Below are 17,631 nucleotides of genomic sequence, written 5' to 3' on the forward strand. Positions count from 1 at the left end.
CTGCTAATTCACTTCACATACATTGCATGGATCGAATTAATCATCATCATCATCATGCATGGCACAAAGTTATATATCCCCCATATAGGGATTAAGTTAATAATAGGTGTATTAGCACATAATCTCCCCCTTCTCTTTGCTGCTTTTGGCCAACCTCCTCCCCACTATAACTAAAATTAAATTAAAACTCTCCCTCTTCTTCCCTCCACTTTTCGCTTTTCCCGCGCTTATATATACTCCCATGCAGCCTCCCCCATGCAGCATCAGCATCGCTCGCCATCGCCGTCGATCCCAACCACCATTGCTACAGCTTCTCTCTCTTCTCTCTCTCCTCTCGTCAACGACCAATAGATTCTCTCTCTCTCTCTCTCCGAGATGATGAACTTCTCCTCGTACTTCTACTCGTCGTCGGCGGCGGCGGCGGGTGGTGGTGGTGGTGGTGGGGAGAAGAAGTCGTCGTCGTCGTCGGCGTCGAAGAAGAAGCAGCAGCAGGCGGCGGCGGCGGAGGGAGGGAATAACCAGACGAGGTACCTTGGGGTGAGGAGGAGGCCGTGGGGGAGGTACGCGGCGGAGATCAGGGACCCGGCGACGAAGGAGAGGCACTGGCTGGGGACGTTCGACACGGCGGAGGAGGCCGCCGTCGCCTACGACCGCGCCGCGAGGTCGCTCCGCGGCGCCCGCGCGCGCACCAACTTCGCCTACCCGGACCTCCCCCCGGGCTCCTCCGTCACCCCCTACCTCTCCCCCGACCTCTCCGCCGACGCCTCCGATCAGCTGCTCCAGCCGTTCTACGCCAATCCCTCCGCCGCCGCCGCGCTGCCCACTCCGGCGGCGGTGATGGCCGGAGGAGGAGGAGTCGAATTCGGCGGCGAGTACATGTACGGCGGCGGCGTCGACATGTCGTCGCTGATGGACGACATTGCGGCCATGCCCGACGACCTCCCGCCCAGCGTGACGGGCGGCGGCGGCGGCTTCGCCAGCAGCGACGAATACTCCAGCGGCGGCGGCGGGATGGTCGACGACGTCTCCATGTACTGCGGCGGCAATGGCGGAGGGTCGTCGTGGTGCGACGCCTCCGACTTCGCCTCGTACTCGTCCTCCTCGCCGGCGGCGGCGGCGGCGGCAGGCTCGCACGGGATGTACTTCGAGGAGGGGTACGTGCACAGCCCGCTCTTCTCGCCGATGCCGGCCGTCGACGACGCCGGCGCCGACGGGTTCCAGCTCGGCGGCTCGTCGTCGTCCTACTACTACTGAAACCGATCGAAACGGGGTCGTCATCACCGACCATGGCGTTGTCCGTGTCGCCGCCGCCGCCGGCGACCGACCGCCGTGATCGACCTCCTGCGCCCGCCGCCGGTGGGGGACAGCGGCGTGGTGAGTTGCTGGGGTGCACTTAGCAGTTTACTACTCACTTTGATTATTATTATTACTTCGCATGTGTTTGTGAGATATAATAATGCGTATTTCGATTATTATTATTTTTTATTAATCTCCTATTTCTTAGTTGGGCCTGAATCCTCAGCGATGGGGGTTTATGGGCCCTGTTTAGTTTGGGCCTTGAGCCCTCGAGATGCATTCCGTTTTTATCATTTTTTTAGTGATATTCTTTTGGGGTTTGATGGAGTATGTATGTATGTATAAATATGATCAGTCGGCATGCACTCGTCACTCGTGTGTTGCTGGCGCTTCAGTGTAATATTTTCCCAGTTCTTACTCATATATATGATATATATTTATGTATCTACCTTTGTTTGATCGTTTATTTATTTATTACCTGTGACTACTGCAACACTGGATGTGTCATTGATGGTTTAATTAATTCCAATGTTTAATATATGAGAGGGCCTAATTAAATATAGAAATATAGTTGGACAAGTGGGCTAACACCTGCAAGCCTGTGACTGATCTCAGTAGGGTACATGCATGGAGTGTGCATAGAAAAAGGCCCACGTTTTCATGGGCCGATGTTCCCTCCATATATAAGGCCCATGTGTTTTTGGCCCACCACACACCCAAACCCAAAAAATATAGAAGCTTATTATGGGCACATTTCATTTTCTACATCACCTTTTTCATTCTCTTCGATCACTTGGCATATTATTAACTGAATGAATTACAAAATTATTAGGTATCACTGTCCTAAAAGCTTTATGAATAGTATTGTCGGTTATAAAAGTAATTCTTGTGGTGTTTCGAGGCAGTTTTGTCGATGTTATCCTATCGATTGATCGACGAAATGGACACGTACGTGTCGAATTGCTCCTTTAATTTCCTCACTGGGTCCACGTGTCAACATGTAATCTGTTCCTCATTTCTTGTCGGCTCGTTTTACCCTTGCGGATAATTGTTTTCTTTTCATTGCATCCAATATATGCAAACATTAATTATTGCACAGGTACACGTACGTACACCTGAGCCCTCGTTAAATAGATGGAGGCAAGTGACAAGTCATATATGCTCCCTATGTGCTAAAATATAAGGGTTTTTTATTTGATGTTACATATTATACTGTCTAGATTTGTATTATTAAAATGTGAATCCATTATATTTTGGAACAGAGGGTGTATATCTCTTCAACATACATGGCTTGCATTTCTCATCCAATTAAATAATTTCTCGTGTAATGTTAATACACAATCTTTTCTGTGTTACAAATAAACATTTTAAGTTATGTTGAGTAAAACTTATGTAAATTTGGTCGACCAAGTTTAGAAAAACATAGCATATCTATAGAACATTTTGGGTTTGTTTTAATAACACTAAATTAATTAGTTTCATTAAATTCATGATTGAATATATTTTTATAGTGTATTTGTTTTATTCTAAAATGTTGCTACTCGGAGGAAGAAGCTATATTTATAGCACCATATTTTAAAAAAAATCAAATCGTTTTATGTTGCAAATTAACTATACTTACATTGTAATTACTTTAAATTTCGAAATCAATTACATTATGAGTTTCAATATACATTGTCATTTTTCATAAGGCAATACTGAAGAATACCATCGCAAAGATTTCAAAGATGAAAAGTACTATTTCATATGTCAATGACTCATAGTGATTAAAAAAGTAAATTAGAAGGGTGGAGCGAGGTTCTCGGTTCGCTCCATATATACATAGCTCCACTGCTGACTACATTTTTCGAGGAATACTTAGAGCCCAACCAAACATGCCCATATTTCATACCGGAGCATATCCTAGTTAAAAGAAAAAGTGAGCCACAAAGTCACTATCACATAGCTTTCACAAGTGAACAAACTTCCACCCTAGAGCACACGCAAAAGTACAACACCCACCCTAGATCACACGCATGTAGAAGTTCTCTACTAGGGTCCATTGAGCTTATCAGTAGAAGCCAAAAATTTAAATTTCAAATCTTAGTTTTATAGTTGATTTGATTTTTTTTATTATAGTTTATTTTTTATCATTGACTTTTAAGTAGCTAACAACATACACATAATAGTCTTATTAGTAAATAATTCTTTTATCGTTAAGAAACATTACGATTATAATCAGCTGTATAGGTGAAACGGTTAGACTGGCACGCACGATAACACAACAATCGTTGGTCACTCCCCTGTATTATACGTCCTCCGTTTTATAATGTAAGTCTTTCTAGTATTGTCCACATTCATATAAATGTTAATGAATCTAGACATATATGTGTATCTAGATTCATTAACATCTATATGAATATGAGCAATGCTAGAAAGTCTTACATTATGAAACGGAGGGAGTATGTCAGAGAGAACGAAATGTTTGGCAAATTGCGGCCGGCCGAGGAGGTTGACTGCCAATAATGTGGGAGCTAGTACGAATTATTCGTTATTTCAACCTGCAGAAGACAAGATAATACAGAGAGTAGATATAGAAGTTTACGAAGACAAGATATAGAGAGGACATATTAGATATAGAAGTTTACGCAGGGATGGACAAGAACATCAACAGCCACCATATAGGAATCATTGGTCGTTCCTTCGCTGTCGGTTGTAGAGACCTGTCACAGCGTTCGACGGCGATCGATCGATCGACAATCGTCCTGAGTTTGGTGGTGAGTCCACATCGGGTTGAAGGTAACCAAAGCGAGAAACTGACTAGTTTTGCAAAACGTGGGATGTATAGATATATAGTATATGTACTGCTCCATTCGTTCTAAAATATATACTGCCTCTATCCTATAATATAAGACACGGTCAAAGTTGACATGTCTCTAAAACTAATCTTTAACTTATAACTTCTCATATACTATAAGATTTGTAGCAATAATATTATAACCATATCATATGAAAGTAAATTTAAATGTCAGTCTAATGATATAATTTTTAACAAATAAAATTCATTTCATATATATTATACTAAGTGTTGGTCAAATGTTGAAAAGTTGAATCTTGACATACGTGCACGCCTTATATTATGGGACAAAGGGAGTAAGATATTTTGCACATACTTACTCCGTTTTATAATATATGACGCCATCAACTTTTTAAGGTATGTTTGACTATTCGTCTTATTAAAAAATATATGTAATTATTATTTATTTTATTATGACTTGATTTATTGTCAAATGTTTTTTTAAGCATGATTTATTTTTTTATTTATATAAAAATTTTGAATAAGACGAATGGTCAAACGTTTGTCAAAAAATTAACGGAGTCATATATTAAAAAAGGGAGGTAGTATATTATATGGGTGAAATCACTTATATATTTTAGAACGGATGTAGTAGATGATACTCATTGCTCACTGTCAAATGGGAGACTGTCAGGATTACTGTAGGAAGAAAAGATGAATAATTAAAGCCAGGACATGATTGCTCGCTCTCTTACTAACTACTCCATCCACTACTACAAAATTGGGCTATCTATGTGAGACCCACTTTAAATTGCAGGCGAAGTATAACTTCTCCCACATACAAAAATCAATCCCCGAACACAGTTCGATAATCACGTACGAAAATAAGGGAGAGGTCCGTAGGTGAGCCTCTTAACAAGCCAGCATGTGCGGACGTCTTAAGAAACCTGCGTACGAATATACCCCTCTCGTTTTTTCCCACTAAGTCCTCACGTCCCCCATCCCCCCACTCCCACTCCTCCCTCCCCCTGCACTCTCACTCCTCTCTATCCTCGCACTTCCACTCCTCTCCCGCCACTCCTCCCCTCTCCTCTACTCCCGACGAGAGAATGGCGGGCGAGGGTGAGGACGTTAGTGGGCAATGGGAAGGGCAGATCCGGCGGCCCCTCCCCCTCCCGCGCGAATGGCGCCACTTCTACACACCCCACGCGCGCGGGTCCACTAGTGGCGGTGACGGGAGGGGCGGATCCGACTCCAACGCCCCCTCCTCATCGTCACAGGTATAGCAAATCAAAACGTCATGATTAATCATTCTGAACCGCGTGAAGAAAAATTTTTTTGTCATTATGATGCTTCTACACAATGTCTTGATGTCATATCAAGAGATTGGTAGAAAGTTTTTGGTATGCTTCAGTTCTCGTGCATGGGATTAGGTAAAAAAAAAGGTGATGTGGCTACATCTAGCTCCTAGAAAGAAACTAATTGTTCAGATTTGTTGAAATCCACCCGGTGGATTTGGCACCAACTGCGGGGGATCTGCATCCGTGCAAGGGGGTGTCTTAGATTCAAATCCCACCGTGACAATCGGATAAAACCTCATCAATCATAGTTTTGAAACCGGCATTAATGATGACCTCCCATCAGTGCCGGAATATTAGTACCGAAGAATGTGTCTTGCGTACAGTGGCATCGATGATTTGAATGGGGAAAACATAAAAGATCTTTGATATCCCCATGCAAATGCAAATCTAATGGCCAAATATTAATTCTAGGTAACATGCGCTTCTTGTGGTAACAAAGAATTATCGCTAATATTAATTATTAGTTAGTGTGGATCAATTATATTTTTGGGTATATAGGATTTGTGTGCATAAGCAATACAGTACATTTATAGTTATGGTTTAAGAATGAAAATGATCAAACGGTCTTTTTTTTTTAGAATTACGCAGTACAACACAGACACTCACAACGCACGCGCACTCACCCCTATAAACACACGCACACAAACCTTTTTTTTCTTTAATGACGTGGCTCGATCCAAGTTAATTCAGTAATTCGGAGATGAGGAAGTATATGTTTGGTCTTCTATATCAAAGTGCACATAATCAAAACCACATGCAACAACAGATATGCAGATATATTACTTACGTAAAAGCAGTATAAGCAATAGGTGCATTATTTATTGGTTCAAAGCAAAAGGAAAAATTACATATATACACAAACTAATAACCATATATTCGAAATAACACGGTCACTTATAGACATGACCATATTGGAAATCGTTCTTGTTTTGTACTATATATAGTGTATATATATATGTATAGTAGGGACTTTTTTTTAGAACTGTATATAGCAGGGACTAGTACTGAATTTTACATACATAACAACAATTACAGGTACAGCAATACGTACGTACTACGTATATACACAGATGACGTCATTATCCCGACTTCCGAGGCAAAGAACGAAGCACCGTCGACGTCAAATTAAGCAACAGCTTAATTAATTTGGTCACATGATGACGCACACGTCGGAGTTCTCCTCGCAGGCGAACTTGTAGCCCCCACACGGCGGCGGCGGGTAGTAGTAGAAGCTAGGCTGCGGCGGCCAGATCGCCGCCGGCGGCGGCGGCGGCTTGCAGCTGGCGCCACAGGCGCCGCCGTCGCTGATCGAACACCCGCCGCCGCACGGCGAGACTGCAGGTTTATTGCAGCCGCCGCCATGGCCGCCGCAGTGGTGGGTGCACTCGCACGGCTTCGGCTTCGGCTTCGGCGGCGCGGGGCAGCAGTGGTAGCACTGATGGGTACTGGGCGGGCAGCACGCCGGCGGCGGCGGCGGCGCTGGGTACGGCACCGGGAACGGCACCAGCTTGCACACCGGTTTCTCGTCCTTCTTCTTCTTCTCCGGCTCCTTGGGCGGCGGCCAAGCGTCGACGGTCTTGATGTCCTTGACGACCTTGCCGCCGGCCTTGCAGCAGATCTTGTTGCGGAGGCTGCCGGCGTCGAACTTGCCGCGCACGATCACCTTGTCGTCCTTCTCCTCGAACTCCGTCTTCTCGATGCAGTACTCCTCTGCATCGATCGCACACGTTTTCAGAAATGATCGAGGGTCATTTTATCATCCTAAGTTATCTATATTTTAGGAAATACTATAGGACGGTATTTCGTTTGAACGGTGCATGATACCTTATCTGATAGGTATCAGTTAATACCCTGTTCGAACGGGATGATACCTCTAAGGTTTGCCTGATACTTGGTAGGTATTGGTTGATACCCAGTAAGTATCATCCCGTACGATTGTCCTGTATTCCTCTCCTTTTTTTATTGTAAAATTTGATACCTTTAAATACTTAAGTATCACAAGGTAAAAAAATTTAGTGTAAAATTTACATACCTTAATATACTTTTTCAAGTATTGTAAAATTTCTCATTGAGAATTTTTTTCCCCTCAAAATTACTGATTAGTTCGTAATATAATTTCATGTACGATGAGAAACAATCAAATGAATTAAACCACTAATCAACCTGGCCGGTATGCTATTATATTTTGGAACCTGAAAATATTCGCAATATTCTTGGGTTTCAACTTATATTAAGGTCGATCGGTTTCATGCAGAAATTAGCTAGTTTATATATACCTTTGAGGCAGTCCAGGACCTTGGTGATTTTCGCCCTGCAGCGGCAGCATTTCAGGTCTACCGTGATGACCAGTATAGAAGCCCCCATCTGCAGATTATTAACACACATGTACAACATCAGAATTAAGATCATTAGATAAGTAGACAACATATATACTCCATATGCTAATATGCAGATAGACAAATTAAGCTGACAAATCTTACCTGGTTTTACTCGAGCCTTGCTATATTAAGCACGTCTAGAACACGCGAGTTTTGCAGGATTAATTAACTTTACAACAAGAAGTTCATTTCTTTTTTTCAGAAAATTCAAAAAACAAATCACTTCTAGATCGATGGAAATTAAATTTATGCGCTGATCATGCATGCATGAAATTCTTAGTTATTTTTCGTCTAATATATCGATGCGCAAGCCTGTTGGAAAACAAAAATCTAAGCTATTGGATTGCAAAATAGTGCGTGCCTATACAATTCTAGCTAGGAAAACTTGATCAGTGTCAGCGCACAAGGATTAATTACCATATATACCAAGTACTATATATGGCAACTATAGTATTATAAGTTAAATGAAAAGTCTGGGACTTGTGTTAATCTCACCTTAATTATTTGAATGCTGAAACGGAAGATGAGTATGGGGAGATCGAAATGGATCGAGGAGATGAAGCAGAAGAGAGGTGAACACTAGGGGTACTTATACGCTGAATCCTTCCGAATTAATGGTGATGCAGAGAGTTTTGTCCGTCAGCATCTCTAGGGTTTATGACTTCCTGACTTCCTGTTTCAACGATGGGTATTGAAAGGTACACGTAAGAGACAGAAAACGATTGTTTACTGTGTAGAGGATAGCTTGGTCTTCATCGTATCTTCTTGTCCCTTGGTCTTCCTCGTATCTTCCTGTCCTCTATAATAAGTTTCTTTGATGTTATACTATTTCATATATTACTACCTTCATCCCAAAAAGACCGTGGTTTTACACGGTTTACGTTCAACGTTTGATCATCTGTCTTATTAAAAAAAATATATGATTACTATTTTTGTTGTTATTAGATGATAAAACATGGATAGTACTTTATGTGTGACTATTTTTTTAATTTTTTTTCATAAAATTTTTAAATAAGATGAATAGTTAAACGTTAGACATGGAAACATACAACTGTAGTTAAAGTGGGACAGAGGTAGTATGATTTTTCTTTCATGAACATTGTCGTATGTACATGCTGCAAAACTTAATTAAGATTTAATTCCTCAGGAAAAAGAAAGGGTCGTTTTGGATATATTTAAGTTAAACTTTATGAAATTCTAGCATGCGATTTTCAGATAATTATTCAGCTCGAAACGTGCATCTCGAACGGTTTTACTACAAATTTGTCAAAAATCCATTCAAATTTAGCAAAAAGGGAAAAAATCAATGTCTTCTAGGGCTTGAAATCCGCTAGCCAATCGAGATTGTAAACCATGAAGGTTGGTGACGTAAAACATTTCTATTATAAATAAAAAGTTAATTTCACTTTTAGCCGTATTTTACTACTAAAGTTTTACTTTGGACCACCATATATCCAATCTTTTCACTTTAATTTAGATTAATAAAATTACCTTTATGGCACAATAGACTACCCCAAACCACATCTTCAGCACTGCAATGACTTTGAGCAAATCGTTAACGATACGCCGGTGAATTTTCATACCTATACGCATACCATACTTTTGTCGAAGGAGACGTTAGACATAGCTAGGGAAAAGTTAGGGTGATCCATTATGCAACAAAGGTAAGGTTACCTAATCCAAAATAGAAAAAAATTAGGTATAGCATGATTCAAAGTAAAACTTTAGTAATAAAACATGACCCAAATTGTAATTCATTCTAAAATTAAAACACAACATTAGGACCGGCTACAACAAGCTCACCACTCTAATAGAAACAAAGGGATAAATAATGACTTGTGAAAGTTGCTACACTTTGCTTCTGTGAAATAACTGGGCTCCACCCCCTAAAACTGTCGCCACCGGCGACGACGCTGGATAAGAGCTCGACATCCCACCGGGCTCTCTCTCCCAGCTGGGCTTCTTTTGAGACGTACAGATCCGAGTCCACGATGTAGCAGCAGGCTTACTCAGACCAGTTAATGCAGCTGTTCAAAGGCCATCGAGCATTCTGAGTTATGGGCTGAAACAAATATCGATAGGAATAAGTTCATCTGCCATACCTCAACTTTACACCGAGTTTGTTTCACATCCTTATCCTCAATACCATAAATCTCACCCCCTAAACTATACAAAACTGTGCATTTTAGGTCCCATAGCATTACGGATATATTGTTTCGCTGACATGGCATCCTAGTCAGCAAAAAAAAAAAAGTATGTGGAGCCCACATGTAAGTGAGAGAAAATGTGGGGCCCACCTTTCTTTTTTCTTCTCTTTTTTTTTTACTTTCTTCTCTTCTGATAGCGGTGGCAGATGGGAGAGCCAGCCGCCGATGCCTCCACGCCGCTCGGCCTCGTCGGTGGCAGTGGCGTCGTTGCCCTCCACCATCGGTGCCCTCCTCACGATCTCGGCGCGGCGCGCATGGAGACAAAGCTCGTCGTAAGTGAGGGAGTTGCTCATCGGGGAAGTCCTTGGAGAGGTGCCGCCGCACATCGACGCACGCACCACGCCTGCTCTCAGAGGCGCCGCCGCTCGCCCCTCATGTCCCCCGCCCCTGCTCTGCATGCGCCCAGAGCCGCCACCGCCAATGCCACCGCGCTCGCCTGCCGCTCGACCTCCGTGCCCCCCACCTGCGCATCCCACGCCCCTCCGCTTTGCCCATGCCAGGAGCCGCCACTCGCCTGCGCTCGCTCCCCGCGTCGCCCACTTTGCCCGCTCCCCGGGGCCGCCACTCGCCCACCGCCGCCTCCACCGTTCTGCCGCCGCTCTCGCCCGCCGTTGTCATCGCCGCGCCTCCCGCGCCCGGAGCCACCCCTCCACCTCCACCTCCCGCGGAGGGTGAGGTCACCTCCGCCTCTGCGCTATCCAAGATGACGCGCTTCCTCACACGGAGGCGAGCGAGCTCGAGCTTGGACAGGATCGACGGCCTCTCCTGTCTCTGCCTTCGTTGATAGGAGGTCGGGCGCCCGAGCGGGGTCGGTGGCTGCCTCCCTCGCCGCCACTCGACGAACGTGTGCTTGGTTAGGGAAAAAAGAGACAGAATGAAGTGGGGCTGACATGTGGGCCCAATGTTTTTATTTACTTTTTTTTTGCTGACTAGGATGTCACGCCAGCAAAAACCAGTGCTCCATACTGTCTGGGACCTAAATTAGACGGTTTTGTTAAGATATGGGGTAAAGATTTCTGTCTTTTCTGGTATTATGGTTTAGGGATGCCAATTAAACTCGATGTAAAGATGAGGGGCGGCGAGTGTACTTATTCCATATCGATATATCTGGCCTGATCCTGTAATGGGCCGGGACTATGACGGCACTGAATGGGAATAAGAGTATATTTTGCCTCCCTTACCTTTTGCCCTTGATCTAACTGTGTCCCTTAACCATAAAACCGGAACTGTACAGCTTATTACTGTGTGTTTGAGATAACCATAATAAGGATCGTTTTGCAGGTACATTTTCCGAACCAACAAATGCTTTTATAAAAGAAATTATATAAAAAGTTGTTTAAAAGATCATATTAATTCATATTTAAGTTTGAAATAATTAATACTTAATTAATTATACATATATACACTAATGGCTCGTTTCCTTTTGGGTATATTTTCAATATTGTCCATTCCAATCTAACACATCAGATCCTAGGGTAGATGGGAACACGAGGTTGTATTATACAAAATTTAATTACTAGGGATACTTTAATTTACGAGTTGTTTGTTTTATATGATACTAACAGTACAGCTATATCAAAATAGTTTTCATGATTAAAATTTACCAATGCCATTTTTACATATGTAATATTCATATACATTTTTCACATAATTGCGAGTTAAGATTTTTGTAGTTTTTGTGCTTAATTGCTTTCTGAGACATCGTCTATTTGAGAAACCGGGAGTACTATTCGTATTTGAAACATCAATTAGTATAGATGATATATTTTTTTTGGTACGTGGTACCCAAAGTTAGTAGTTTGGACCATTAGTTACACCTTTTGTGTTGGCAAGACAAGATATCCAACAATTAGTTACACCTTTTGTGTTGGCAAGACAAGATATCCAACAAAAAACAAGACACTTTGTGTGGTTGCTGGTTTGTAACTTGGAAAGTTGGAAGTGTTAAGGCTAGTAGTCCCTTAAGATTAAAGAATTTTTAATTACTGAGTGCAGTTGTGGTGGCAATGTTTATTTATCTCTAAACTATTTAATTACTTGATATTTTTTTTTGGTTCTCACATTAAACATATCATTTGATTTTAAATGTAAAGGTAGATGTTTTTCTTTGCTATCCTACTTGTCAGTTGCTGCTGCGCAACCATAGTCGCAGGCACAGTGCTCATCGATCGCTCCACCAAGCTCTCTCTCCGTTCGTATATATATCTTGAAGAAATGTGCAAAATCTGTAACTAACATAGCTTAGTAGCTAAGATTTATTATGCTAGTGTTTTGGTTGACTGGATCCATAACTCCGATTGATCGAGATGATTTTGTTAAGACATGAAGATATACTTTTTTTTTAAAAAAAAAAACTGTAACCTTCAGGCACTAACCTGTTGCATGTGAAATAATGTTCTTTGTCCGAGGTTGTCCACAGATGCTGTGTTAATTAACCTTAACGCAAGTGCAACGTCACCCACTTGAACATAAGTATAGGTAATATTAATTAGTATATATATATAGTCGAATCCCTGTCACCATTCTATCTTTAGTTAGAGAAAAAAAGGCTGTATAACCACTAGCTACCAGAAAAACAAATTTTCATTTCATGGTGTCACACTATAATTTTCACTGGCGGTTATATGCTAAAGCCGCCAGCAAAAACATAAGGAGGGTGGGGGTACATGACCGCCAGTTTTCGCTGGTGGCCATGTTAAGACGCCCGCCATAAAAAATACTCTATTTTTCGAGGCAGATCTCTTAAATGTCCGCCAGCGAAAATCAACGAATGTCCGCCAGCGAAAATCAGCGTTTAAAATTTTTGAAAACAAAATAGAGCCGCCAGTGAAAAGACAGAGCAACGCTAAAAATTTTTGACAGCATTTAAAATCACGCGCACGAGATATTTTCCTTTCACCCACCCACCCACCTACCCACTGCCTCTCTCCTTCTCCTCTCCACCCACCCAGCCACCGCCTGTCACGCCCGGAAATTCACTAGTAATTTCCGAACTAATTTGTGCATAAAATCCTCGTCCAGGAATCAGCCGAGGTACACAAACTGACAATTTAATATACAAATCCATCTTAATAATAACGTTACATACTTACAAAGAAAAGAAAACAGCAGCGGAATTAACGGTCTAGCGATGGCTTCAGCTCCACTCCCACAGGCAGCTCAACTGGGGTATAAGCCAAACGTCTTCTCCTTCTGGATCCTTTATCTTCAACTGAGGTTTGATGATTATTGCAAGAATGAGCATATGACATACTTAACAAGCCACACAGCAAATATGCAAGTACACAAGGATTCCAAAGGATGGCATAATATAGGCTCATTTGCAAAAGCAGCATTTAGCAAAACATTTAAGAGAAGTAAAACAGTGAAGTAATTAATCAGAAATTTTAATCAACACTGAACAGCACACCCATGCTGCACAGGCCCAACCATCCTGAACAACCATACCCGGCTGTACAGATCTAACTCCAAACCAGGAGCTAAGCAAATTATTACCAGTTATAGCATCCATAATTATTGTGAGAGGTGTGAGACTAATCACGAAAAACATTGCTCAACTCGCCCATAACCGCGGGCACGGCTATTGGAATAGTTTTACTCTGGCCAGAGGTGTACCACTGTACCCCCACAAGACACGATTCCACACATGTTGCCATGCCCCGAAATACCACCACGGCATTGCAAAGGGGGAAATCGTGACAATATCCTTTGCACAACACAACTCAAAACAGTGCACCGTTCCTGGATCATAATCACCCCCTTATAAAACAAGGCATGGACTCCCCAGCGACCCCCACGGACTTCTCGCCGCTTCTCAGTCTGGCACACTATAATGAACCATGCTATACAAAAGGTAAAGCCGTTGCCCATGCTGGCTTGTGGTTGGCACGGTAAATGTCTCACAACAGTAGCTCGCGAACCGGTCCTTAATTGCCATGAGCACAACCATCAAAACCATATGCTCACAACCCACCTTAACCAGATTTTAATTATCAATTAATTAACATCACACGATTAATCATCGTGAGCTACCATTAAATATAACCATAATTAATAAGAATAATATAATATAATTTATATTTAATCCCCTTTAATTAGCTAATGTTTCTAAGCATGGCTAAGCAAACATACATATAACATTTAGCTGAACCAAACCAATATATAAGGTTCATGCTAATCAAATTATAATCCATAGGAAAATAAGATCATCTTCGGCCATTAATTAACGGGGAAAGGTTCACCACCCGATGACATTCGAAAACAATGCATAGTTGAAATAAAATAATAGCTTTAAATGGGTTCAACATGCTCAAATGGTTGTTTGGGATCTGTGTGACTTGCCTTGGACTTCAGCAAACGCTTCGGAACCTTCCTCAACGGAAACACTCTCCTCCGGAACGTCGGAAACTAAAGCAAAGGAATAAAAATCAACAAAACAATACAAAAACAAGCATAAACAGTATATGTGGATATTTTTAACATGTAGATCTTGATTTTAGAAAAATTTAGCAACTTGAACCACTCGAATCGGAGCTACGATTATTTAGTTATGATTTTCCGAAGATTTAATCTATTAGAAAAAAGGGAAAAAGAAAGGATGATGATGTCACGATGACGTCATCGACGGCAGCCACGACATGGGTGGCGACCTCGCCGGAGCTAGAGAGGTCGGCCGGGCTATCTAAGGGCATCTACACGTAGAGGACGACGACGCGATCTCAACGATACTCACCAACGCGACGAACGACGACGGATGACGGCCGGCGGCGAGCTTGTGCGGCGGTGGCGACTCGGTCGTCAGCGGCGGCGACTCTCCGGTGACCGGCGACGGCGGGGAGGGGACGGCCGAGCTTTCCCTCTTCCACGCGCACCCGACGGCGGCGAGAGGAGGCAGCGGCGACGGCCAAAACGACGGCGCGAGGCGGCTGTTCGTCGGCCGGCGACGGCGGCGGCTAAGACGACGTGGCGGCGGCTCTACGGTTGACGAGAGAGCTCGGGAGATGGGGCAAAAGAAAGAGCAGAACTAGGGGATTCTTTATATAGGCTTGGACTAGAGAGATCGGACTCCAAACGAGAGGAATCGAAGCCGGAAAATCTTCGGGTTAGTTTGGAGAGATAAACTCAAAACGAATTTTATTTGGATAAAATACAAGGAATTAGGTTCCGATTCTTGGGGGAAACGAAAGAGGAAGATAAAGGAAATATTTCCCCTCAACTAATTTTAGAAAAACACAAGAGAAAAGGTCGGATTTGGAGGGGAAAAACCGAGCCCACTCGGTCTCAGTTCGGCTGCTAGAGGTAGAAGATGAACAGTGCCGAGGGAGGCAAATTAGACTTTTTCGGTTGGCTGAGAACAGAACAGAGCACTTGACTTGGGCCGGCTTGGGCTGCACAGCACGCGCGCGAGGGAGAGAGAAGAGGAAGGAATGGGCCGAAAAGGGCCCAAGCTGAGGAGGAGGATTTAAAAACTTTTTTCCAATTAAAATAATCACTTAAATGATCTTTCAATTGTTAAAAATACTTCCAATGCTCAAATAATTCCAAGAAAAATCTTGAACATACTTGGACACTCAAAGTATTTAATATAATAATATCCAGATCATTTAATGATTAATTTATTATTTAAATAATTGCTAAACTGTTCTTTGTATTATTAACATTAGGAATTGAGCTCCGAAAATTCCGAGAATATTCCAGAGAGTATAATTAACCATGGAGAATTTAATAAATAATTAAATCCATCCATGCTTTATATTTAGGAAATTTTATTTCCCACAATTAACTTCACTTGTAAATTATTGAACATTTCATATAAATTCTATTAATAATTTATTAAATAATTTATAAATCCTAAGACGAAAATCAGGGTGTGACACCGCCTCCCTTACCTCCTCCTCCCCCACCTCTCTCCCCTCCTTCCCTGCGCCTCCAGCCTCCTCATCTAGTTACGACCAGGATCTGGGAGGGGCGTGGCCCCGACGACGGCGACCACGATAGGCGGGAGGGGCGCGACGTGGATGTGCATGGCAACGACAACGACAGCGACTAGCGACTGCGACGACGGCGACCACGATGGGCGGGAGGGGCGCGGTGCGGCCGGAGGGCCATGGGCGGCGGATGTGCACGCCGCCGACGGCGGTGACGGTGACCACGACGGGCGGGATGGACGACGACCGGGTTCGGTGGCGGGGATGGTGCAAGCGACGCTAGAGGAGGCCGGTGGCGGCGGCGTGAGTCAGCAGAGGAAGGAAGAGGTGGGGCTGCGCCCTCCCATCCCCTCCTCTCCCTTCTCCCAGATCTATTCGAGGGGAGGAGGCCGCCGGCGGTGGCGCAACTGAGGCGGCGGCGGGGACGGGTGCGCCGCGGGGAGCATGGATCCGCCCGACGGAGGTGCGGGGAGCTCGACCGCAGGGCCTCGGGCGGTGGAGTGCGACCATCGGCCTCGGCCTCGTCACGACCGTCGCTGCCGGGCCGTGGGCTGTGGTGCTCGGTTGACGTCGGCGACAACGAGCGGTAGATTTTTTTTTCTTAAAATTTATGTGGATTTGTGTAGATTTCTGTGGATTGTGAATGTAAAATTGTGACTGTGAATGGAAATTTTTTATTGTAAATTGTTGATGTCAATTTCTATGAATTTGTGAATCGAGGAGTGGATTTGGGAATAATTTGAACTGATGTTGATGGAGGCGAATGGAGCGGTGTCGCTCCGTCATTTTTTTTTAACCTGGGCCACTATTTTCACAGGCGCTGGTATAACACAACCGCGAGCGAAAATCATTTATCGCTGGTGGCCGACATAACACAACCACCAGCGAAAATCGATTATCGCTAACGGCCAATAACCGCTAGCGAAGTTCTTGATCTTCACTGGCCTTTATTTTGTGGCGGTACCAAATACCGCCAGCGAAAACCTAAAATGGCCGCCACGAAAGATGGTTTTCATAGTAGTGACTGATCTCCTGATGTAATGGTTAATGCATGCAAGCATCACAGACTACAGCACTCCTAATTAGCTACCCTTCATATTATAAGTTGTTTGATATTTTCTCTAGTCAAATTTTATTAAGTTTGGCTAAGTTTGTAGAAAAATTTAACCATTATCTAAAATATGAAATTTGTTTCATTAAATCTAACATTGAATATATAGTTTGATAATATGTTTGTTTTGTGTTGAAAATAATACTATATTTTTCTATAAATTTGGTCAAACATAAAAATATTTAACTATGAAAAAAAATCAAACGACTTATAATATAGAACGAAGAGAGTACTAATAATGGTTAATTAGTGGTAGCATGCATGATGGGAGGCATGCATGTCCTTCCTTTCCAAAGTTCATTTATTCCCTAAAAAAGGTAACAACATGCTGTGTCTTGGTTGATATGATCCCCAGCCAAGAAATCAGACAAGAGGCAAGGACGATAGATAGCCTCAAAAAGTACTAGCTAACACACTAACCTAATTCATTCATCCTTCATGAACAGAATGATTCTAATCGACTGTAATGAGTCAATATACATTGTCATTTTTCATAAGGCAATACTGAAGAATACCATCGCAAAGATTTCAAAGATGAAAAGTACTATTTCATATGTCAATGACTCATAGTGATT

At 43.0% G+C, this 17,631-nt stretch overlaps 2 protein-coding genes and 1 long non-coding RNA gene across 3 annotated transcripts; 1 reads left to right on the forward strand and 2 right to left on the reverse strand.

Annotated features, from left to right (window-relative positions):
- Nucleotides 1-260: 260 nt before the first annotated feature.
- Nucleotides 261-1,740, forward strand: LOC4335720 (ethylene-responsive transcription factor LEP). Its single transcript, XM_015779799.3, has one exon. The coding sequence runs from the start codon at nt 376-378 to the stop codon at nt 1,252-1,254; it is 879 nt and encodes a 292-aa protein (XP_015635285.1). The 5' UTR covers nt 261-375; the 3' UTR covers nt 1,255-1,740.
- A 4,492-nt stretch (nt 1,741-6,232) lies between these two features.
- LOC4335721 (protein PYRICULARIA ORYZAE RESISTANCE 21) lies at nt 6,233-8,440 on the reverse strand. The gene is made up of 3 exons (XM_015779564.3): nt 8,307-8,440; nt 7,710-7,797; nt 6,233-7,143 (listed from the first exon to the last, which is right to left on the reverse strand). The coding sequence occupies exons 2-3, from the start codon at nt 7,795-7,797 to the stop codon at nt 6,584-6,586; spliced, it is 648 nt and encodes a 215-aa protein (XP_015635050.1). The 5' UTR covers nt 8,307-8,440; the 3' UTR covers nt 6,233-6,583.
- A 5,775-nt stretch (nt 8,441-14,215) lies between these two features.
- On the reverse strand, nt 14,216-15,313 carry LOC136356317 (uncharacterized). The gene is made up of 2 exons (XR_010741032.1): nt 14,751-15,313; nt 14,216-14,425 (listed from the first exon to the last, which is right to left on the reverse strand). It is a non-coding gene; the product is annotated as an uncharacterized lncRNA (long non-coding RNA).
- Between the last annotated feature and the right edge of the window lie 2,318 nt (nt 15,314-17,631).

This window comes from Oryza sativa, chromosome 4 (assembly GCF_034140825.1).
Source record: "Oryza sativa Japonica Group chromosome 4, ASM3414082v1".
Taxonomy (NCBI): Eukaryota; Viridiplantae; Streptophyta; class Magnoliopsida; order Poales; family Poaceae; genus Oryza; species Oryza sativa.

Coding starts and splice junctions, on each gene's coding strand:
- LOC4335721 (XM_015779564.3), bottom strand. CDS start 7,797: ATGGGGGCTTCTATACTGGTCATCACGGTAGACCTGAAATGCTGCCGC. Junction 7,144..7,709: donor GGTCCTGGACTGCCTCAAAG/GTATATATAAAC, acceptor CGATCGATGCAG/AGGAGTACTGCATCGAGAAG.
- LOC4335720 (XM_015779799.3), top strand. CDS start 376: ATGATGAACTTCTCCTCGTACTTCTACTCGTCGTCGGCGGCGGCGGCG.